This window comes from Gadus macrocephalus, chromosome 11 (genome assembly GCF_031168955.1).
Source record: "Gadus macrocephalus chromosome 11, ASM3116895v1".
Classification (NCBI taxonomy): Eukaryota; Metazoa; Chordata; class Actinopteri; order Gadiformes; family Gadidae; genus Gadus; species Gadus macrocephalus.
This window is the reverse complement of record NC_082392.1, coordinates 21701728-21727174: the sequence shown is the minus strand read 5'-3', so window position 1 is coordinate 21727174 and position 25447 is coordinate 21701728. Positions and strand designations below refer to the sequence as shown.

General features: G+C 44.9%; 1 protein-coding gene across 1 annotated transcript; it reads left to right on the top strand.

The window, feature by feature from the left end:
- On the top strand, positions 1–25388 carry gle1 (GLE1 RNA export mediator). Its single transcript, XM_060065761.1, has 15 exons — positions 1–265; positions 686–913; positions 1272–1412; positions 2240–2388; positions 2547–2607; positions 7477–7716; positions 8659–8881; positions 9454–9566; positions 9910–10122; positions 11466–11656; positions 13112–13241; positions 13976–14080; positions 23353–23435; positions 24480–24543; positions 24742–25388. Exons 1-15 carry the CDS (start codon positions 167–169, stop codon positions 24808–24810), a joined length of 2109 nt encoding a protein of 702 aa, XP_059921744.1. The 5' UTR covers positions 1–166; the 3' UTR covers positions 24811–25388.
- Positions 25389–25447: the final 59 nt, after the last annotated feature.

The following is a 25447-nucleotide window of genomic DNA, read 5'->3' as shown; positions in this document are numbered from 1 at the left end:
TGCTCATGTTTCCTGACGAACAGTATTTACCGTCGGACCCATATTCAATTCTTATTTTACAGTCTGCCCTGTAGGTTTTGGAAAAAACAAGGGGATTAAAAGGCGGTAAAAGGCTTTTAAAGGTTTTATTAACATCAATTATTCAAGCTTTGATAAGCGCCGTGTCATGGCTTTTGCAAGCTTACGATGGGAAACCATAGAAGCTCTAAATAATTCCTCAAAAGGCCAACTAAAGTATCAAGCGGACTGGGTGGAGAGGGGCGAGGTGAGTTCATAAAGTAATATTATGTTGTCTTCAACATTATTAATTAGAAGTGTTATCAGCAGTAGATGGTTATTACAGAACGGGTTGGTATTGTTATATAAATCTTAGCATACAATGTGATTTAATGCTATACTTCCGTATAGATTCGGGAGAGAGAGACACTACGGAATTGCTAAGCAAAACATAATCGCCTCAAGTCGGTTTCCTTTATAAACCAGTATACTCTACAGTATTATTGTTGAAGACAATAATACTGATTGAGCAATGCTTGAGCAATGCTCGCTACTATCACAAACATGAAGAAGGAAATCTCTCTAACACAGATATGGAACTGTTTTTTAAGGAAAGGGATGAACCAAACTATCTTGTTTATCCAGCCAGTGTTTAACTTCATATTCATCTGTCGCTGTGCTACTGCAGGACATCCTATCCGGTTGTACTGAGGGCCCCAGTTTGTCTCCTCTGTCTGGTCACATCATTACAAAGCTAAGCCCCAGGAAACGCCTCGGAGACGCCAGCTGTCAGTCACGCCAAAGTGAGACGGTCTCCCAAAACTGTCCTTCCTCCTCTGCTCCCAACAACATTCATATCCAATCTCCCTCAGTGAGTGAGATTGGGGCGCCATCAGAAAAGAGTGAAGGTGAAGAGGTAAGCTTCTCCCTCACTTGCATTCACCTGATGCCCCCCCCCCCCCCCCCCGCTACTGTTTCGCTGTTGTTTCGTCAGGTTCACTCTTCCTCTTGAAGAGTGAACCTGACGAAGCAACAGCGAAATGCGGCGTTCACAAAATAAATCAGCTTATACCACTCTGCAGTGATTTTACATTTCTTTGACTTGATATACCATTGTTGACTTCACATCACCAGCACCTGATAATCAAAAGGCTGTTCACAGGGACTTTGTTATTTTTCTATATATATATCTGTATATATATTTTATATATTCATACTGGTACATCAATATTTCTCTCCTGATGTAACCTGCTATGATGGCTCACCCCCCATAGCTGGTTCCTGATGTTCAGGAAGTTGAACCGCCCTCGCCCAGTCCCTCCCCTCCCCCCAGCATGTCGCTGCTGTCTCCCAGGGCAACGCAGACCGCCGGTTGCATCCGGCTGTGTGAGGAAAAGCACCGCGCCAAGGCCAAGGTCGGCCACTCCCACACACTACAGGCTGCACCCTTCATGCTACACTCTAAAGGCTGTACACCTCATACTAGACACTACCTACTATTACATTCTACATGCTGCTTTACATACTATCGCACATAACAAGTGCTACACACTACGTAGTATAAGCTACACTACATACCATTACACTAGTAATAGAGTAAATAACTAGATAATTTGCTAGACTGCGTAGCCCCGCCCATTCTGCCGGCGATTTGAGTTCGCCCTGCACAAGGTCCTGGAGAAGAGCAATACATTTCTTTCTGGTTCCGATACGTTTTTGCGAGAGCCAATCACCGAGCTGGCTTTTCCCCTTGGCGCCTATGGAGAGTCAGTTGAACACGCCTCTTGTGCTGAAGAAAATGACAGCAGCTTCCCCAGACCAACGTGCAATATACGATTGAGCTTGGTCTGGCAATAGCCAGACTAATAATTTGTGCCAATGTTGTTTTGATACATTTCAACGGCAACACTTCATGCTATACGCTACATACTGAACCCTATATCTACACACGCCACATACTAAATGCTACATTATGCGCATAACATGCTACACACTACATACTACAACTACACAGGCTACATACTACATTCTGCACACTACACACAAACATACTATACGATACACACTACATACATAATTACATTCTGCACACTACATACTACACTCTAGAACTACACATGTTACATTCTGCACACTATGTACTACACGCTGCACACTGAAAGCTACATGCTACATTGTGCACATTACATATTACATGCTACACACCACAGCCACACTGATGACATTGTGTATGCGTGTGTAGAAGGAGCTGAGTCTGCGGCAGGAGAGACAGGAGCAGCTGGTGATGGCGATGGCTAACAGAGAGTCTGAGCAGCTGAAACGCTTCGAGGAGCTCATGGAGCTGAAGCAGAGGAAGGACTCCCAGAGCATCAGAGACCTGATGGACAGAGAGTAATTCTAATGCACTATATACTATCACATCCACATTGAAACTATCAGAAGGAAGACCCTTTAGCATACTTTACATATTATAACTACACTATGCAGCCATTCAGCGAGGAGACGTTAAGGTTTGGAAAGTCAGTCCTCTTTCTTTCGCTCTTTCTCAGGACGAAGGAGAGTATTGGGCGACAGGAGAAACTGAAAGAGGAGCACAGACACAGGATGAAGGTATGACCATGTGACAAGGGATCATTGTGGAAACTTGCTAGATAAAGGCTTGTCTTCAATTGTTGTCTAAAAACAAACACACTGGTATAGGCTCCAGCATGGTTCTCTGTGGTGCAAGGTTATGCTGCAATCGCTCTGTGAAAGAAGATTTTGCAGGTATTATATAAATCGCTGCTCAGACGTAGCTTTAAATCATCACACAGTGGTGTTTAACTACAAGTGTCTGGAATGCTGAACTTCTCTCAGACGCAGCATTCAACTGCTGCCCAGACATAGCTTTAGGTTGGGGATAACCCCACCCACTGCTTCAGCCTGTCTAACAGTATGCAGTGATCAATAGTATCAAAAGCCGCACTAAGGTCCAAGAGTATCAGGACAGAGCACAATCCCTCATCAGCTATTCTTAAAAGGTCGTTGGTAACTTTCAGCAGTGCTGTTTCAGTGCTATGTTTTTTCGGAAGCAAGATTGAAACCTCTCAAAAATGTTGTTACTTTCCAGAATTGTGGGGCGAGGCCGTTCAATGATTTAAAGACAAGAAGGAGCATTTTGAACTCAATTCAGTGAAGTGATTTAAGAATAGGGATGGTATGATTAAATTTAGATATTCTAGTGAGTATTCTAGCAGCTGCATTTTGGATAAGTTGAAGTTTGTTTAACATCTGTTTTGTTATACCAGTATAGAGTGCGTTACAATACAATAAACGACTGGAGATAAATTATTTTTTCAGAATCCTGTAAAGAGAGGCCACAAACTTGGCAGGAGGCAAAAAACTAGAAATATTTCTAAGGTGGTAAAAGGCCTTCTTTGTAATGTTAGATATATGTTTTTGAAAATTAAGATTGGCATCAAGAGTCACTCCTACATTTTTAACATCCTTAAACGGTTTTACCAAGAGGGAGTTTAGGATTGGGTGAAAGTGATGTCTCAGGGCATTAGGACCTACAACCAGAATCTCTGTCTTGGCATCATTAAAAAAAAATTGGGCCATCCAATTTTTTAGTGAGGTCATTCATTTAGTGAGGTCATTCACCGGACTGGGGTCATCGGAGGAGATAGATATGTAAAGTTGGATATCATCAGCATATGAGTGATAAGAGATGTTGTGTTGCCGATTGATAGACCCAAGTGGTAACATGTACAAGTTAAAAAGTAAAGGACCAAGAATAGACCCCTGAGGTACCCCATATGAAATGGGCATTACATCAGAAGAGAGGCTTTTAATAGAAACAGAAAAAGATCTCCCATTTAAATAGGATGAGATCCAAGCAAGAGCTGTACCTTGGAGACTAAATGCTGAAGACGTTGAAGTAGTATAGCATGATCAACTGTATCAAAGGCAGCACTTGGATCAAGGAGAAAAATAATCAACATTTTATGATTGTCAGTCACAATTCTAAGGTCATTTACAACTCCAGAGCAGTTTCTGTGCTGTGATTTACCCGGAACCCAGATTGATAGGCATCAAATATCGAATTTTGAGTCATCTCCAGGCAGTTGACAGTGGATATTTCTACACCCAGGGTAAAAACAAGGTCCAGTGTATGGCCTTGGTTATGCGTTGGCCCACACACATACTGAATACAATTTAAAGATGTAACATTGTTTATAAAATCAGTAGCATAAACATTAGTAGTCATCAACATGAAAATTAAAATCACCAGAAAGAATATTTCCGTCATATTTCATAATAAGAGTGGAAAGAAAGTCAGAGAATTCTGCTAAAAAGTAGCCAGCTGGTTTTGGTGGGCGATAAATTATTGCAAATACAATAGGGCTGGGACCACCAAGCTTAAATGTAAGAGCTTCAAAGGAACTAAAATCCTCACAAGGTATTTGATAGCATTTCAAGTTCCTCTTGTAAACACACACTAAACCACCAATAAGATACCTGTGTTCTGATTGGTGGATACATTTGTGGATTTTCTTCTCTGCAGTTGTGGAAAATGAGTAACAAAAGATTTCTCAGCAGCAGTCTGTAGCCACAAGATGAGATCGACGAATGCGACAACGGTTTCACGCTTTGTGGATATGTGTTCACACTAGGGGTGGGCCGTTATCGGCGTTAACGGCTGCGTTAACGCGAAACTTTTATCGCGCGATAAAAAAAATATCGCAGTTAATCTATTTTCAAACACTTCCTTGTTCGGACCCATCACGTGACTGAACTAACCAATCAGAAGCTAGAATTTAGACTGAGGTAAACGTGAGGGAATCGGAGGCAGATTCAACAGAATATCCTTACTGTGTTAAATATGTAAACATGTAAATTGTCATAATTGTGTAACATAAATATGTAAATGATTAACTGACTAAACATTGTAAGTACATGTCTAGCAAATTAACTCCAATATAAATTATATTAATTTATTCTACAACTTTCAAATATTTAACTTCTAAACCTTTCATTATTATGGATTATTACACGGCTCTTCTCAATGCTTGTAGACTGCTCCATTCACTTGCATGGGCCTTCCCAACGTTCAGCTGTCAATTATTTTTGTTTATGCTCCGTTCACTTGCATGGGCACTTCACAACTTCCGTTGCCAAGTATAATTGACAGTTGTCAAGGTAAACTAAAGGATTTTTTGCCGTTTGCCATTTTAATCTAGATTAATTCCAAAATTAATCTAGATTAAAAAAATGAATCTATGCCCACCACTAGTTCACACATTTGTGGTGATTTGCTGTTCACAAATTCTTAACTTACAAATGCATAATCGATGTCGTCACGTCTCAAAAATGATTTACATATGTGGATTTTTAGATGCATGTAAGTAATATTGGCACTATATTCACTCCATCGGAGCCCCCCAAAGAAAATTGAGCCTAGGGCTCCTGTTGTCCAGAGCCGGCCCTGAGTGCAAGTACACCTTTCATCCACTGGGAAAATCTACGACCCTCGGGTCAAATTAACAACAGAAAGAACCGATAAGCGTACCGGAATAATGAGCAGTATCGATAAGTAGTAGTACTGTTAAAATTGTAACGATACCCATCCTTAGTCCTCGTTCCCCAAGTTGATATGGTGAACCACTGACCTTCTTGTCAAGCATTTTACCATTTGAACGGAAGAATGGACTGTTGTACGGAGAATGGGCCGGTTTATCTTCTTTTTATTATTTTTTACTGTTAATTCAATTCAAATTGATTTGTATAGCCCTTCATCACCATTATAGTCTCAAAGGGCATAACAGGCCAAATATTTACAGCGCCCTCCATAATTATTGCCCCCCCTGGTTAAGATGTGTTCTTTAGCTTCTAATAAATTCATTTTTTTTCTAAATAATATGGGACCACAATGAAAGAAAGTGTGTAATCCAGCCTTTAATTCAAGTGCATTTATTCAGTATCCCACATTAAGAAATAATTATTTAACATCAAATCATGTGTGCCACAATTATTAGCACCCCTGATGTTAATACTTTGTACAACCCCCCTTTGCCAACAAAACAGCACCTAATCTTCTCCTATAATGTTTCACAAGATGGGAGAAAACAGAAAGAGGGATCTTTGACCATTCCTCTTTGCACAATCTCTCTAAATCATCCAGCGACCTGGGTCCTCTCTTCTGCACTCTCCCCTTCAGCTCAACCCACAGGTTTTCAATGGGGTTGAGGTCTGGGGACTGAGATGACCAAGGAGGAGGAGGAGGAGCTTGATTCTGTGTCTGGTGAACCATTTCTGGGTAGATTTGGCCGTATGTTTAGGGTCATTATCTTGCTGAAAGACCCAGTGATGACCCATCTTCAGCTTTCGGGAAGAGGCCACCAGATTCTGATTTAAAATGTCCTGGTATTTCAACGCGTTCATGATGCCATGCACCCTAACAAGGTTCCCAGGGCCTTTGGAAGAGAAACAGCCCCACAGCATCACCGATCCTCCCCCGTACTTCACAGTGGTGAAGTACTGCTTTTCTGCATGCTCATCTTTTGTGTTCCGCCAGACCCACTTAGAGTGTTTGTTGCCAAAAAGCTCTATCTTTGTCTCATCTGACCAAAGCACACGGTCCCAGTTGAAGGTCATGTACCGCTTAGCGAACTCCAGGCGTTTGCGTTTTATGATTTTGAGTGAGAAAAGGTTTTTTCCGTGCATGCCTCCCAAACAGCCTGTTGGCATGTAGAGAGCGCCTGATGGTTGTTTTGGAGACTTTGTGACCCCAAGATGCTACCATTCCTTGCAATTCTGTGAGCTTTGGAGATTTTTTTATTTCTATTACCATCCTCCTCACTGTGCGTGGTGGCAACATGAACTTGCGCTCTCGTCCAGGCTTGTTTACCACTGTTCAGTTGTTTTAAACTTCTTGACGATTCCTCTGACAGTAGATATGGGCAGGTATAGGCGAGTGGCTATTTTCTTGTAGTCATTGCCTGATTTGTGAATGTCGACACACATCTGCCTTACTTGAACGGTGTGTTCCTTTGTCTTTCCCATGTTGAAGAGAAATGGCCTCTGTGGCATGTCATAATTATACCCCAGGGAAACAGGGAGTTATGAATTACTAATTAAATGTTCCTACATAATCTGATCAACTTTGTAAAGAAATGACAGAAATACTTTAGTTACATTTGTTTCCTAGGAATTGTTAGGGGTGCCAAAAATTGTGAACAGGTGATTTTATGAAGAATAATTATTTCTTAGTCTGGGATTTTTTTTTTTTCAGTTAAAATTCACTTGAGTTGAAGGTTACATTTTTCTACAATTTTCAGTGTGAGAGTATGCTTCTGCAATAAAAATAGAATTTATTTTGAGGCTTTTAAACACATCTTAACCAGGGGTGCCAATAATTATGGAGGGCGCTGTATGTTACTGGTGGAATAAATGATCAATAGAGTAGATCAATCCAATAAAGTTGATCTTGAACCTCAGATTCTGAACCTGCGCCTGCGAGAGGCGGAGCAGCAGCGTGTGCGGGAGGCGGGGCTAGAACGTCAGCGGCTGGAGGATGGACGGGATAGGCTGAGGAACCTCAACTCCATCCAGGAGGAGATCCTCCAACTCAACCAGCTGCTGGAGGCCGGCCCGGCCCCCGATGACATCACTGTCTACATAACCCGCGGAAACCAGCTGTGCTCCCAGGTGTCCGAGGTGGTGCGGACGACCGCAGAGGTGAGGTCATCGCCGGATCTGGTCCCTGACATATGGGCTGCATTCATATAGTCCTATATAAGCTCAGACATTATTGGTTCGGCTCTCGGTGCTCGAGAAATTAAGTAGATATATTTATTTATTCTTTCTACCTAAACGTCATCTTGCACATTATATCTCACCAACTCCACTTCTATTATGCAGGATTTAAATGAATAATACGAACAACGGTTATTGATTTGAAGTAACCATTACCCCGCTGATTGTTTTTGCTATTTGCGTACATGAATTAAATTTGGAATGCTTTCAAATGATTAATACCGTGCAGTAAAAATACTGTTGAGAAAACCTTTTTTGTGTTCAATCTCTTCGATCTGAAACAAAGGAATAACATATTTATTGTTATTAAACTGTCCTTTATCAGCAAAATGTTCTTGGATGTTTCTTAATTGTATATAATGCTGGATAGTTTAATGAATGATGATTCATCATATTTTATCATACATTTTCTGAGTAAAATCGATCACGTTCCGTCAAAAAGAACCGATAAGTGTACCGTTAAAGTACCGGATGAATAAGCAGTATCGATAAGAGTAAAAGCACCGATAAAATGGTAACGTTACCCATCCTCGGCCCCCCAAGTTGATACGGTGAACCACTGAGCTTCTTGTCATTTGACTATTGGAACAGCAGAATGGATATCAAGTAAAGATCTGAAGGGTTAACCGGAAGCCTAAGGGTGCACTCACACTCAAATTAGAGATCTAGCCTTTGAACCAGGTGGATGTGCAGGCTCATGTCTTATTTGCTCTGGCATTTACGTCTGGCCCCCCTCCGGTTCAGAGAGAATTCAAACGTGGCTAACTCCTGGGGGTGTGGCTGTGTGTAGGGGCGTGGCTAACTCCTGGGGGTGTGGCTGTGTGTAGGGGCGTGGCTAACTCCTGGGGGTGTGGCTTTGTTTAGGGGGCGTTCCCCAGCGTGGAGGACATGGCGGTAGCAGAGCGGGCTCTGCAGGTGATGCGAGCGTTGATCAGAGAGAGGCAGGAGGCGGCGACCAAGGCCCAGGAGAGGAAGAGGATGGATGAGGAAGAGGTGGAGGAGAGGAGGAAGCAGGTGGAGCTCAAGGTGAAAGTGGAGGAGCAGAAGAAAGCTGCACAGTCTGCTAAAGAGAAGGCGAAGAAAAAAGGTGAGTGAGTGCATGTAGACTATGTAATACAGGTTATACTTACTTAACAAAGACTATAATACAGAATAAACAGACTTAACATGGACTGCATATAATAAAGGTTAAACTGACTTGACGTAGACTGTAAATAATACATAATAAACAGACTTAACATAGACTGTATATGATTCAGGTTTAACTGACTTAACATGGACTGTATATAATACAGTTTAAACTACTGTAAAAATAAAATATTTTTCTTTTTACAAATTTTTACACTTAAATGTGTGCATTTCCAGTGAAAGTAAGGCGAATAAAGGTAATTTTACATCAGCCACATAACGAATAAAGGGCATTGCGTCAACTATTTACATCAGTTACGACACAAATATGGATTTTCCTCTTGCCTTTTAATTTAACCCTCAAAGTGCAGCAGATTGATGGGTTTAGCTTTAAAAAGTACAACATTTTCTGCGTGTGTGTGTGTGCGCGTGTGTTCTAAAATCTTCAACCCAATCCCAAGGATAGCAGCCTAGACTCCAGTGTCTCGCCCTCGTTCTTAGGGTTTCCTCTGTGTGTGTTTTGGTGAGCAGGACTGCAGAACAGTGCTGAAGATGCTACGTTGCAATGGTACCGAGAGCTCCAGGACGCCGCCTCCCAGACCCTTTCTTCCCTACAGTCGCTCAACACCGCCACGGACACCCAGGTGAGACTGGCTGACCAATCACAGACCAGGCTTCTCTTTACTCACATGCCAGTGACCTGTCAACTCGGGCTTGGGGAAAGAAACTGGAATGTGGGCATCGTGATTAGTTGCTTCCACAATACTTGCACAGTCAGGTCGACCCATAGCTCTCTAGATTATTGCTCTGGTTATACTCATAGGGTGATGTAAAAAAGTTAATAATCACGCAAAATCACAAAAAATGAAAAGATAATTGCAATGCATGCTGTACGTGCGTAACTGTAAGTTCAGGATGGGTTTAGTTGTCAACAGAGGTCTCCTGTCGTTGTGTAGTAGCTGTGTGGTAACCGAGTTCTCTACCTAGACCAAGAGGCTGAGGATGGAGCTCCAGAAAGCCGCCACCACTCCCGTCAGCCAGATCTCCAGTGTCTCTGGCTCCCAGCTCCGAGAGGTCCTGGACAAACTGGACAAGCTGCTGTCGGGACGGACAGTGGTGACCGGCGGGAGGTCCGTCTCCACCTCCCAGCATGCAAAGGGGCTGGCGTTCGTCTGTTACAAATTGGCCGAGAAGTTTCAGGTGGGAACGGGATGACGTCCTGTTAAGTCCTGTTTAAAGGTCCAATGGCATGAAAATGTCACTTTATGAGGTTTTCTAACATTAAAATTAGTTCCCCTAGCCTGCTTATGGTCCCCCAGTGGCTGGAAATAACGTTAGGTATAAAACAAGCACTAGGTATTCTGCTCCGCCTTTGAAAAATGAAAGCTCAGACGCTCCGATTTCGAGTTTGGCTCATAAGGAGCCAGGTTACCTCCCCTTTCTCTGCCTTGCCCACCCAGAGAATTTGGCCCGCCAATGAGACAATGAGCTACGGCCGTGCGAGCGCCACATGTGAGCGCCACCGGGCGGCGTGCGAGCGCCACCGGGCCCGGTAGCTGGGCTCAGGCGCGAGAGACAATCCCAGTCAACAATCGCGGGAAACAATCCCTTTGTCTTCCATGGCAGCACCAGAGCAGAGATAACCCCCACTTCGTGTCTCGTTGTGGAAGTACCGGGAGTCCGCAAACGGCAACAATCCCTTTCTCCTCCCTCAGTCTGTACTCCGGATTGACGTGGAAGAACCAGAGACGTCAGAGAACCCGACGCAATCGTTTGAGATTCATAATATCATCCACCGGCGCACACAGCTTTTGGGTGTGATAATATATATTATAATATTTAGATATCTTTTTATTATATTATTTAGATATAGAGCTCCAGGACTCCTGCCGGAGCACCCGGAGCGTTCTTGAGTATTTACAGAACACGGCCAAAAGCTGTGTGCGCCTCCAGATGATTAAATCCGAGCCATTGCGATAGGAAACTGTAAATGATACAGATACGGTGGCCACAAGCTGCTCAGGACCACACCCCCACCCTCCACCTTGACCCGCCTCTAAAAAAAGGCACGTTTTTGGAAAGCTCATTATGGGACTGGCTCCTAGTGGCTGTAATTCTGCACCACGGCAGAATTTCTTGAACATCTTCAAGTACTGTATTAGGGGCCCACTAACACCTATATAAAAGCATCCATGAAGTAGCATGCCATGGGTCCTTTAAGCCATGGATGTGAGTGTGTTTCAGAACTACCATTTCCAATTGCCTCATTCAGAGGTTACTCTCGAATGCCATAGCATGTCGATTTACTTTTAAGGAATTTAGCAGACACTTTTATCCAAAGCGACTTACATTAAATACGTTATCACTGCCGGTACAGTAAGGATGTTCCTAGAACCAAGTGCAAAGCACTAACAAGTGCTAGGTTAACCTATTCCCTGTATGCAACAATTACATGTAGGTGTAGCGGAGTTGGTATTTCAGTATAAACTTAAGTTAATCCTGTGTTTCCTATACTGCTTTGTGCTCCTTCTCCCTCCGGGTAGAAACAAGGGGAGGAGGAGGTGGCATCCCACCACGAGGCCGCCTTCCCCATCGCCGTGGTGGCCTCGGGGGTGTGGGAGAGACACCCCCAGGTGGGGGAACTCATCCTGGCCCACCTCCACAGGAAGTGCCCCTACTCCGTCCCTCACTACCCGCCCATGACAGAGGGCACCTCCCTAGAAGAGTACCAGAGGTACAGTGATACTTCTACTACTATAACAGTACTATCTATAGGGTTTCCCCTCCATGCAGCCAGCTGTGAAGCAGTGCCGCCGCTGGATTGGTAGCAACTGTGATCACTCCGACTATTGGAACCCTTAAAGCTGTTTTTTGGAATTATCAACATACAGGTTTCAATACATTTGACTATAGTGGAAAATGTACATAAAAAGTGAACCTCATATATTTTATAGATTCATTACACCAAAGTGTAATATTTCCAGACTTTATTTGCATTAATCTGCATGAATATGGATTACAGATCATGAAATCCAATATTCAGTAAATTAGAATATTGTGAAAAAGTTCAATATCGTAGACTCAAGGTGTCACACTCTTATCAGCTAATTACCTCAAAATAGTAATTCTTATGGTTCTCATTCTGGTTCAGTAGACTAAACCATCATCATAGGGAAGGCTGCTGACTTGACAGTTGTTCAGAAGATAGTCATTGACAGCCTCCACAAGGGATTATTGAATTATTTAAATTAATAAACTTTTCCACAATATTGTAAATCATTGAGATGCACCTAGAAAAAAAAAAAGGGATAAAATCCTACGTTCTTGCCATTTTCCCCCCAAAACTCTATGAAGGTTTCAATCTGCTGCGGGCGTTCTTTTCGTGACGTCAGATTACCGTTCGTTCTTCGGACACTTATAGTATAACACCAAAGTGTGTGGAGGTTGAAGCTCCGTCTGAACAGAGATGCATTTAATTCCCGTATCCGAGGCCAAGGCTTACGGACATATATAGTATAACACTACGGTGTGTGGCGCATTTCATATACAATATCGATTATTACCTAGGGTTACACCACGACGGTGCTAAATAAGTATCATAAAGTTGTCGTAACCTGGGTGATAACACGCCCCCCTCTTTCCTAAAACTCTCAGCCAAAAACACATTTTTTTAGATCAGTGTTCTGGATCTGAAACAGTGGGCTCAGTTGGCTTTTTCATTTGGTAGGACAGAAGCAACAGTATTATGAAATCCAGACGACGGGAGGGCTTCAAATTGCAGACGGAAAACGTGCGCCAACATTAATGCCGAAAATATACTCGCGCACATAGTGTGCTAGCATGCTATTGGTTTTCGTGTTATATCTACACACCATTGTATGGGACCATTAATGTTGAAAAATGCACCAGAGCCCTTCTAGGGTCATGCATCCAGCAACACACATCAACATAGTGCACCACACACACATCAGCACTGCTGCTGGCTACCTTGTACCATACCCAGATACTACTGTATATGGGTGATAGTTCTTTCTTAATATCCAGTATATAAATGGTCATGTTAATATTGTTCTGGTACATTATGGTTTGGTACAGTATGCTAAAATGCAGTATTATGCTACTTAATTACCAGGGTCCTTTGTTAATAGTAATGTTATGGTATTGTTAATATGAATGTTATTTTAAATAGGATCCTGGGCTACCGGGTGGATGACTCTGGGGTCGAGGGTCAGGACAGCTTCCTGAAGAGGATGTCGGGGATGATCCGCCTCTACGCCGCCATCATCCAGCTGAGGTGGCCCTACGGCGCCAAACCTGGGGTAGGCTGAACCACGGCTGTGCTAGCAGTAGAACCAGTGTTCCTGTTAGTACCAGGGTTACAGCAGTATAACCAGGTCCCCACTGTTAGTACCAGGTCAGTAGCAGTAGAACCAGGTCCCCACTGTTAGTACCAGGTCAGTATCAGTAGAACCAGGGCTATCCTTTTAGTACCAGGTCAGTAGCAGTAGAACCAGGCCATCCTGTTAGTACCAGGTCAGTAGCAGTAGAACCAGGCCATCCTGTTAGTACCAGGTCAGTAGCAGTAGAACCAGGCCATCCTGTTAGTACCAGGTCAGTAGCAGTAGAACCAGGCCATCCTGTTAGTACCAGGGTTCTTGTAGTTGTGCTGACCCTCTTTATTATCACCATAACTGTTACTCAGCTGTGTTGTAGTATTCTGACAGCATTATTATAATGGAGGTTCTAGGAGTATAACCAGGTTTCTGACAGCATTACTTTAATGGAGGTTCTAGCAGTAGAAGCAGGGTTCTGACAGCATTATCATAATGGAGGTTCTAGCAGTAGAAGCAGGGTTCTGACAGTTTTATTATAGTGGAGGTTCTAACTGTAGAACCAGGGTTGTAACTATGAATATAACGGGGGTTCTAGCAGTAGAAGCAGGGTTCTGACAGTATAATAACAGGTTCTAGCAGTAGAAGCGGGGTTCGAACTATTATTATAATGGAGGTTCTAGCAGTAGAAGCAGGGATCTGACTGGTGTTTTGTTTTCCAGCCGGGTCCTCACGGGCTGAACCATGGCTGGCGCTGGCTGGCCCAGATGCTCAATATGGAGCCTCTGGCAGACGTCACAGCAACGCTGCTCTTCGACTTCCTGGAGGTCAGTAATACTAGATTTTAATTTTGAGGCCAGGTTTATAATACGGAATTATAATGTTGAGAGCTGGGTTATAATCTGGAGGTTTGGATTATAATATTGGTTATAATCTGGAGGACTAGGTTATAATCTGGAGGACTGGGTTATATCTGGAGGACTGCATTATATCTGGAGGCCTGGATTCTAAATATGGGTTATAATCTGGATGACTGCGTTATAATCTGGAGATTTGGATTATAATCTAGAGGGCTGCGTTATAATCTTGAGGTTTGGATTATAATATCGGTTATAATCTGGTGGTGTGGATTATAATATCGGTTATAATCTGGAGGACTGCGTTATAATCTGGAGGTTTGGATTATAATATCGTTATAATCTGAAGGTGTGGATTATATCGGTTATAATCTGGACGACTGGGTTATTATCTGGAATTTTCTTAACCTCTGCCTACTACTGACCTCTTAATTTCTACGTACCACATGTGTAATGGCATGTTTTCCATCATACTATTCATGACCACGGTCATGGATTGTTCCAGAGCTGCCGGCATTTATACTGCCACATCAGGTTTAGGTGGACACAAAAGGACGGTATATCGGCTCTCAGGATATGAATACGCAAGACTGAATCTGCTCATGGGAGTTAAGCTCTGGGAGGACCGCATACGCTCAGGTCATCGGCCGCCAAAAGTGGCATGTAGGGTCACTGAGTAGCGACGTGGATCTCTGCAAACCTTCAGTACAAAGACTTGGGATTTGGCCTGAACCCTGATGCAAACCACCTGGTAGTCGTGTTGTATTCTTTGGTGGGTATGTTCAAGTGTGTACAGCAGGGATGGAAATTAACACCCGCCACCCGCCACACGCCATTTGCTGGTGGATTTGTATGGTGGCGGGTGAATTGTGTCACTTCACCCGCCACTGTGTCGGGTTATACTTTCCAGTCAGGTCCGATCAAATTTGCATATTTAATACATTCGTCATATGGCGCTGCAGTTCTACAACCATTACTGTCAACATCCGGCCCCCTTCTTCCTCTACGCCTCTTTTGCTGAACTGCGACTGTCAACATCCGGGATAATATACCGGTAACGGGGTTCTCAAGTCTCACGCATTCGGGGTGAGACACACGCAATTCGGAAGAAGACGATGGGTGTGTCGCATAGACGTCGTCATCGTCTTGCCGTCCCTCCCCGTTCTGTGAATGGTTCCCCATCTCGGGCGAAAATCGGATCCATGGAATCCAGGCTGCCTCGCAACGCGAAATGAAATCGCGCGCAAGGCAGCATGGCTATAGCCAGGCTATTTCGGAGGCGGGACACGTTCAGAATTCCATTCATAAATTAACAGACGTGACTGTGACGTGAATTGTCTGGCTGGCTGAAATTTGGGAGGGGTTCTTGAGTGTCCATGGTAAGATTTGTGTAACCAACGAGAGAGAGGTATGATCAGTAAGCATGACGAAGGAGAAGTGTATGGAAGTAAATCTGTGCCATCGGATTTTGAAAATAAAAAGCCATTGAATTCTAAGCACTGAATATTTATGCATTGAAATAACGTATCTGGATTTGAATTTCAACGTAATCAACGTCCCCACGTTGAATTTTTTAACGTTGAATATTTGATTTTGAATTTTAAATATTGAAAAATAAATTCAAATCCAGATACGTTATTTCAATGCATAAATATTCAGTGCTTAGAGTTCAATGGCTTTTTATTTTCAAAATCCGATGGCACAGGTTTACTTCCATAGAAGTGACTCAAACATTTTGTGGTTGAGAGGGCGTATCGGTTTCCAGCATATAGGTTTCTACAGGACATACCAAATGGATATGTTCAACAAAAGAACAAGGAATTGAAAGCTACTTACAATAGGCCTAGGCTACATTAATTTCCCATGATGGCAGCAATGTTCCACTTTCAGCTGGAATTCACCGGTACATCAAAACCACGTGTCTTCTTTAGATTTCAGTTCCCTTTATTTATTCACACAGTTCAGCAGCGGCATTCATTCAGAATCAGAGCCCGCATTATAGCTGCATTTAGGGCGACTATCACTACCCAGCTGATGCGCTATAAATGGTTTTGTATATAGCAGTCAGGAACATGGGCATAGTTATGGAAGTGCTGTGGCGCACAATAATTTGCAGTGTCAGCATTCAGATTTCTCAGAATTCTCTGACACTGCAAATTAAAGCGCTACTACTAGCAAACTACTTTCAGCGTGCTTGGAGAGAACTTCCTTGAATAACCTTTAATGCTAGATTTGCATGAACGCTTTTGTGTGAATTAGTTTGGTTCGCTTTCATGGAAGCCGGAAGTGGGAGATTCCTGGGGCTTGCCCCATGGACATATTATAGAATGGACACCGGATTCCAAAATGGCGCCCATTCATTCCTATGTAAACTGCTCAATGGCGCAGGGCAACATCAAGGAGAGATATGCTTCCGCATCATGGGAGCCTAGTCACGCCCTAGTTCATGATGTACCAGATGCAGAAATATTCTTGTTTTTTAGCACCCCCCCCGTCAACAAACCAGCGCAAGGTACGGTTCCCCCCCCTCCCCCTCCTCGGTCAACAACTTCAAGAGACCCCCACAAAAATGGAATCATAACTCGAACCCTGCATGGAAGTATAAGTTAACTTCATAAGTATGAAAGATTGCTCCATTTAACATGTAACACCAACAACATAGTAAATCTATGTAGGCCTAAGGCGAAAATACAGTTCAATGTTATTGCTTAAGAAACAGATTCCATCCAACTATATACAAAAAATGCAATCAATAATTTATATACAAATAAATGGTAACATATCGATCAGCAATGAGGTTGGAGTAGCCTACCCACATAAATAATTGTAATACACCAACATTGTTAACTGCAATACACAGCTAAACAAGCAAATGAAAAATTAAATACTAACGCTACTGAAACGTTTATTAGGCTATTAACAATATTATAAATATGACACCGTAATGCACCCGTTCTCTTTCAAGCAATTGTGAGGTATCTCACATATGGGTACGCCTCTCCACGTATCCCTCAGAAGCACTTTATCACTACGCCAGCCATGATTGGCTGGCCACGTCTGACGCACCCAGGCCAGCCCCTTATATAATTATCTGACCGTGCGTACAACGTCATTCAATTACCTCGTCTCGCTCAGAAGTAAAGATCGACGATACTGCTAAGTGCCAAGGTTCTATGCTACTGTCCACAGAGTGAGCTTACCACTCGCTCGCCGGGCGCTAGTGCCTACTAAGCGGTTGTCGACAGAGAGGCTTGTCACCAAACAACTATCTTTAACCAGCCTGTTTCCAAACAGTGGTTACTCGCTTCTACAGTGACTAGCTTGTATCCAAACATTAGTCACCGGGAACATTTAGCTGCAAAGCTAACTCAATCTGTAGCTGGAAAGCTGCACGTTTAGCTGGGAAGCTAAACCGAATCGGCTGCAAAGCTTCAATAAAATAATACAACTTGCCAGTCTCCAAACTTCTCCCCCTCCTAACACGAAAGATAGAAAGCTTGGACGGGTGTGTGTTTGCGGGAACCATATATCTGAGAGAGATACCCACCTCATCTGCAATGAGTGCCTCGGGCTGAGACATGCCCGAGAAGCACTAGCTCTTATGGGTACCTGCGACCACTGCGCACGACTCCCAATGAAAAGTCTCCGGCGTCGGCTAGCTCGCCATATTAGCCTGACAGAAGAAGAGCCGTTGCTGTCGGAGGCCCCCATTCCTAGCGGCCATACCCAAGTAGCCACAACGGGCGCAAACACTGGGGTGAAAGGATGGAGCAAGGGGACCTAAGGGCGATGACCGAGTCCGAATGCCTGGAAGGCTGTGATGCCCACGATGAGCTTGACTCGGACGACGCAGTCCTGTTTGAAGAGGACGGCGCTGACCCGTTCCAACCGGTCGAAAAGGCTGGATTGCGAAGAACCCCGCGCGACCTAAGCACAGAGGGTGCGAGGCGATGACGACGGTTCCCCGACTATCGGCACGAGCCTGCATGATGTGTGCAAGCGCGCTGCCACCAAGCTGGAAATCCCATGGCCCAACGCTCCGCCCGAAAAGACCGGTTCCCGGTACGAAGGCAAGCGTTTACCCCGGGTGAAAACGCGGAGAGACAACTTCTCCCCTTATTCCCCGGGTGTCTGGAAGAGGCTACCCGCACCTGGTCGCAGCCGTTCTCATCTAAGAGCCCGATCCAGGGGGGAGCCACGCTGAAATGCGTAGACATGGAAGAAAGAGGACTGTTCAAGCTGCCACTTGTGGAGCCGATGGTCGCTCAACATCTCCACCCGGGTCAGAAAGCCCTATCCACATCGTCCGCACCGAGCTTCCCATCGAAGACGGACGGTTTCTAGTCTTCTATGACTGACAAGGCATACAAGTCTGTGGCTCTTCGTGTGCGAGCCCTCAATGCATCGTCCATGTTGATGGCGTATCAGGCTAAGCTACAGGACGAGATGTCAGGATCGGGAGACATAGACCGCAAACTCTGGGACGAGATGTGTGTCGTGACCGACCTATGCCTCCGTCTTCACCGGTGCGCCGTGCAGGCTTCGGGAAGGTTTATGGGCACCATGGTGGCGCAGGAGAGAGCACGTTGGCTCAATTTATCCAGCCTCTCTCACCGAGAGAAAGTCCAGCTCCTCGACGTAGTGGTGGATCCAAAGGGCTTGTTCGGCCCGCTATGACCACCATGCAACGCCGCTGTGAGGAAAAGAAACGGGAGGGTGAGGCTCTGCAGACCTGCATGCCCAGGAAGACGCAGCCTCCTCCCGCTCCGACTTCCCGGCCATCCTTTGCACAGGCGGTGGCGCGGCCTCCGCCGAACTACAGGATTCCGAGACGTCCCGGTTCGCACCCCAGACCTCCAGCTCAACCTAAGACTGAGGCTGGGGCTGCGTGGGCCAACAAACCAGCTGCACCAGTGGATCAACATGGAGGCAAGCCACTTCGCCCACGCCCGGGCAAGAGGCCTAAGCATTCCACCTAGCTCGCTGCCGGGAGAGGGAAAACGTGTCTGCCAGACGCACGCTCCTCTCCCACAGCAAAGGGGTATGTCCGAAGAGTCTGCCGTTGCGACTCGGACGGTTTACAGTTACAGAACCCCTCCACTGTCGAAAGCACAAACATGTTTACAGCATTAAAATTGTACCCCCTAGTGCATCCACCCGCACTAGGGCCGAGGGCACTGCTTTTGAAAAAAAGACAAAAAATAAGCCATATAAGATCTTTGTCGGGGCAGGCTATAAACGGGGAAGCAACGCTCCCTGCCACAAGGGGGCGGCTTTGCTCCACCTGTGGCACTGGCGCCGGCAGTGGGCTCACTCGCACAGCGAATGCAGCACTGGCTGGATTCTGAAGACCATAGGGAAAGGGTACAGAATCCAGTTTATGCATTCCCCTCCAAGTTTCTCGAGAATAATAGGCTCGCTGGCAGTGGGGGAAGCGGCTCACTTTCTTGCAGCAGAGATAAAGTCTCTACTGGAGAAACGTGTGATTCAAGTGGTTCCACCAGCTCAAGCAATGAGTGGGTTCTACTCAAGATATTTCATTAATAAAGAAAAAGGGAGGGGGCATGAGATCATATTGGATCTAAGAGAGTTGAATACGCATCTCAGACGATACAGATTTCGGATGTTGACACATTCAGCACTGCTGAGGTTCGTACGTCCAGGCGATTGGTTCACCACCCTGGACCTGGCCGACGTATATTAGCATATCCAAATCTACCCCCGGCACAGAAAGTATCTCAGATTTGCCTTTCAAGGGGTGATTTACGAGTTTTCGGTTCTTCCTTTCGGCCTGTCACTAAGCCCGTGAGTCTTTGTGAAATGCACAGAAGCGTTAGGTCCACTCAGTACGAAAGGGATTAGTCTGGCAACCTTTATAGACGACTTCCTCCTGGCTGCGAGTTCAGCACAGGATGCAGTTGTTCATACGGAACACACAATGGCACACTTCATCGCTGGGGTTCAGGTTCAACTTGAAGAAGAGTGTACTGACCCCTTCTCAGTCAATAACTTTCATCGGGCTGTCTCTGGACTCAGTCACAATGAGGGCTTGACTAACTCCGGACAGAGTGAAGTCGATGCATGCATGTCTCACTTTATTTCGCAGGGGGAATTATGTCACATTAATCACAGAATGGCGTTGCCCTTGGCAGGCTGTATATGAGGGGTTTTCAACGTTGGGTGTCGAGACTCGGTCTGGACCCACGAGTTCATGCACACCGCCGCATATTTGTTCCAGTAGACTGCGCGCTGGCGCTTCGCCAGTGGAAGCATCCGTATTTCCTTACACAGGGCGTGCAACTTGGCATGATATGTGCGAGGAAGGTGGTTACCACCGACCCGTCTCTATGGGGGTGGGGTGCCACCCACGAAGGGCGATGGGTGAACGGCCAATGGAGATCGGAACTGCACTCTGTTCACATTAATGTTCTCGAAGTTATGGCAGTGTTCCTGGCGCTGAGAAATGTTGTGCCGTATGTAACAGGCGCTGATGTTCTGGTAAGGACAGACAATACAATGGTAGTGGCCTACATCAACAAGCAGGGAGGTTTGCCCTCCCCTCAACTACACAGGCTGGCACACAAACTGATCCTCGGGAGCAGCGCCAATCTACTCTCACTCAGGGCAACGCATGTGCCTGGAGTGATGAACCACGGCGCAGATTTACTCTCACGAGGGCACCCTTGTTATGGAGAGTGGAGACTTCACCAGGAGGTGATGGAACTGATTCGGACCTGCTACGGGTGCCCGTCAGTAGACCTGTTTGCCTCCAGAGAGAACACACAATGTCCCCTGTTCTTCTCTCTGAATGATCCAGAGGCTCCGCTCGGGGTGGACACATTGGCGCACCCGTGGCCACGCACACTCCTTTACGCATTTCCCCCGTTGGCTCTGATAACCCCCACATTAGACAGAGTGAGGAACGAGGGTCTAATTGCTATTCTGGTAGCGCCGAATTGGCCTCAGAAACATTGGTTGGCGGAGATAACGCAAATGCTTTATTCACAGCCGCTGCGACTCCCGCTGCGCAGGGATCTGTTATCCCAGGCTCGGGGGGACATTTTTCATCCCCACCCAGAACGTCTGGCTCTCTGGGCTTGGCCCGTGAAAGGATGAATCTAACGTCATGTGGCCTGCCACAGAATGTTATAATGACCATCCAAAGCGCAAGGGCGCCTTCGGCGCCTTATGAGGCTAAGTGGCGTGTCTTTGATACAACTTGCCAGTCTCCAAACTTCTCCCCCTCCTAACACGAAGGATAGAAAGCTTGGACGGGTGTGCGTCTCAGCAAAACGAGTTGATGATCTACACGCTTTGTCGGTGCATTCGTCATGTATGCAGTTTGGCTCTGGGGACTCTACGTTATTTTGCTGCGGCCGAACCCGGTGTATATTCCTAAGGTCATGGACACGTCCTACTCGTGCCTTTCCATGGAGTTTAATGCTTTCTACCCTCCGCCGTTCACCTCTGCGGTACAACGGAGGCTACGTACGTTGTGTTCTGTGCGCGCTCTGAGAGCTTATGTGTCAAGCCAAGGACTCTATCGTTTAGGAAAGCGGATCAACTGTTCGTCTCATGGTCTGGCCCTCACAAGGGTAAGCCTATCACAAAGCAGCGTTTATCACACTGGGTTGTTGAGGCTATAACTTTGTCTCATTCAGCAAAAGGGCTGGAGGTGCCTGTTGGTTTGCATGCGCATTCAACAAGGGGCGTTTCCACGTCGTGGGCCTTGTTTAAAGGGGTTTCGTTGCAGGAGGTCTGTGAATCCGCTTCTTGGGCTTCACCCACTACGTTCATGAGGTTTTACAGACTTGACGTTACTGCGCCTCGCTTGGCTCATGCTGTTTTGAATGTGAACTCATAGGGAGCGCAGGATGCTCTGTCATGATTGGAATGGTCACATATCGTTGAGGTTGGCCTGTCTGGCAATACGAGAGTAAACATATCCCATATGTGAGATACCTCACGATTGCTTGAAAGAGAACTTAAGGTTACGACCGTAACCCCGGCCTTGAATGACGCTGTGCGCACGGTCCGATAATTATATAGGGGGCTGGCCTGGGTGCAAAACAACATTTGTTTCACTACGACTCCTTTCAGCTACCCACCCCTCCTCCTCCAGGAAAAAATAATAACATAAAACGGCTAAGAAAACGCTTGAGGTGGCGTTTTGAAAAGAGAAAACTTAATTTTTTTAAGTATGGAATAAAGATAATTATGAACCTTTGATTGATATCCAGTCATTTTTTGCGGAGACACATTCTTGTTCCCCACTTGTATTGGAGTGAACGGAGATATCTACTTCTGGGCTCTATGAATCGAGGGACCCGTCCACAGCCCGCTTTAAAACAGCTGCAATACCAGGCTTGGCTGCTGAGCACTGGTGGATTGCGTAAGTATGCACTGTTCCTGGGGGCTTGAATTCAACCCATGCACACGCTCACACGCCACACTTCGTATTTCTCACGCAGAGAAATTACCAGGATAGCGCCCAACAACTTGGGCCGCTATTTAAAAGTGCTACAGTTAGGAATCAAATGTGTTTCTCGTACATAGGGTAACCAGACGTCCTCTTTTGCCCGGACATGCCCTCTTTTTGAGACACTTTTAAAAAATGTTTTGCGGAATTTCAAAATCGTCCAGGATTTTATTAAAACCTCATACATGTTCACATTGAATTTGCGTTGCGTTTCTCTGGGTCGTTCACAAACTAGTTAGGCTACGCCCTCCCCTACTCGGTTCTGTTCGCTTTGCATTGGTGGAAGTGAGTAGGGGGAGTGGTTAAGTAGAGCCTTCAGATTGGACGGTTTGACTTACTCAGTTACCGTCGTGTTTTGTATTTATTTTTTTACCATTATTGTTTTATGGGGACAAACATTAACAAATTTCTCCTACAGGGGATTGATAGTTATATCTAGACTATTGAACAGAAAGAAACACTTGGTCATACTTTACACACTTTACCACAGCATTGGCCTATGCCACATAAATATAAAATTATGTTTTTGCACGTTTGCAAGGTTTAAAAGTTCAGGGTATAAAGTTCAAGTACATGCCTCTACTTGTATTGCTTAACCAATAGCCTTTTCTTATCTATTGTTACTAAAATATAATAAATAGTGGCTGGTAGATTACCTGCCACAGTGGCTAGTGGGCAAAAAAGTTAATTTCCATCTCTGATGTACAGGTGTGTTGTTGGAATGGATGTTGTTTTGCATCAAGGTGTTTTGCTGTGTTCACAGGTTTGTGGTCACGCCCTGATGAAGCAGTACCAGGGTCAGTTCTGGAAACTCCTCATGTTCATCCATGAGGAGTACTTCCCCAGGTACAGGCGCGCACACACACGCACACGCACACGCACACACACGCGTATATATACACATAACAATTCAACCTTCCCCGCATGCGTGCATCTCAATAAATTATAATATTGTGGAAAAGTTACCGTATTTTCTTGATAATTATGGTTTGCAGCTCATGAAATCCCAGAATTCAGTATCTCAGAAAATGTGAATATTTTGAAAAAGTTCCATATTATAGTTCCACTCAAGGTGTCACACACTAATCAGCTTACTACCGCAAAATACCTTCAAAGGTTTCCTGAGCATTTTAATGGTCTCTCAGTCTGGTTAATATGCTTCACAATCACGGGGAAGACTGCTGACAGTTGTGCAGAGGAACATCATTGATACCCTCCACAAGCAGGCTAAGCCTCAAAAGGTCATCGCTAAAGAAACTTGAGAGTTGAGTGGAAGGAAAAATGTGATTGAAAAGGTTGCACAAGCAACAATAGCTGCTGCCCTTAGAGGATTGTTAAGCAAAGGCCATTAAAAATGTGTGGGAGCTTCACAAGGAGTGGACTGAGGCAGGAGGCAATGCATCAAGAGCATCTGCACACAGACGGATCCAGGACATGGGCTAGTACAACTGTCACCGAATTCATTGTATCGAACCAGCGACAACGTCAGAAGCGTCTTACCTAGGCTAAGAGAACTGGTCTGTCGCTCATTTCCTTTGGAAATCAAGGTCCAAGTTTCTGAAGGAAGAATAGAGAGGGACAGATTCCAAGCTGCTTGAAGTCCAGTGTGAAGTCAGTGATGATTTGGGGTGCCATGTCATCTTCTGGTGATGACATGGGCGTTGATTGTGTTTTATCAAGTCCAAAGTCAACGCAGCCGTCACCAGGATGTTTTGGAGCATTTCATGCTTCCTTCTGCTGACGCTTTATGGAGATGCTGAATTCATTATCCTGCAGGACTTGGCACCTGCCCACACTGCCACCACCCAGTCAAATAAAATGGACTTCCACTGAGGAGGAACCTCAGCCTCTCGGCGGTTCTCTAACGTTCTGGTTGGGTGTGTTCCTCAGGATCCAGGTGATCACCAGCGCTGGTCAGATGGGTTCCGTCATGAGACTTAAGCAGTTCCTTGAGGTGAGTACTGATCTAGGTTCAGTGGTTTTGGCTCAACGGATTTAGACCTCTAGCAGTGGGTCAGACATTTGGATAGAATGCTGGACTTTCTCTGTTATGTTGGATGTAGCATCTGAGTTGTTTGGTTGAATTTGTGTCTTTTAATGTTTGGTTATGTTTTGATATCTAATATGCATGATGTTCTCGTTTGTTCTCCAGGGGTCCTTGCGAAGCCGTCAGATCAGCCCTCCTAAAGGATACCTCACCTCAGAGTTCTGGAGGTATTGAGCCAACATGGAAGTCCGGATCTAACCTGGATGCTCCTAATTTTTGATAGACTTGAACCAGCTCTACTTGGAGCTCATCGAAGCAGACTCTCTCTGGCTGGGCTGAGATCCCCTTCCCTTTTTATAGTTTAACTATTTTTTTATTTTGGTGTGTGTCGAATCTTTGCGCTTGGGGCAGAGTCATGTGTTTTTTGAGACAACCTGTCAGACTGTGTACTGGTGGTTTGTCATGTTTATTTTATGGACCAAGCTATGGTTAAAACATGAGTTAGATCTGCTGAAGAGTTGCAGCACGTTATCAAATTTAATTGTTCAGTAATTAAATACTCTCCACTCTTGCTCACAAAAACACTGATGGTAGAACAAAAAAATGGTGGGTCAAAGCCTAGGCATCAGCCTCAATTTATTGTACAGCCTATAGTGTCTTGGATCATGGTTTTATATAAAGCTGTTTAGAGATGATTCTTATTATCTAATGCAACCCTGAATGTACTGAGATTTTAACGTCTAATGGTCTCACCTGCTCAATTTGAATATTAAATAAATCAATGATCTGTAAGTACCAGGTCAGAAAAAATCTATTCAAATCCTCTTGAGGAACTTATTCAAAGATCTTATATCATGCTTTTTTTAGGGTT

Coding starts and splice junctions, on each gene's coding strand:
- gle1 (XM_060065761.1), top strand. CDS start 167: ATGGCTTTTGCAAGCTTACGATGGGAAACCATAGAAGCTCTAAATAAT. Junction 266..685: donor ACTGGGTGGAGAGGGGCGAG/GTGAGTTCATAA, acceptor GTGCTACTGCAG/GACATCCTATCCGGTTGTAC. Junction 2,608..7,476: donor AGCACAGACACAGGATGAAG/GTATGACCATGT, acceptor CTTGAACCTCAG/ATTCTGAACCTGCGCCTGCG.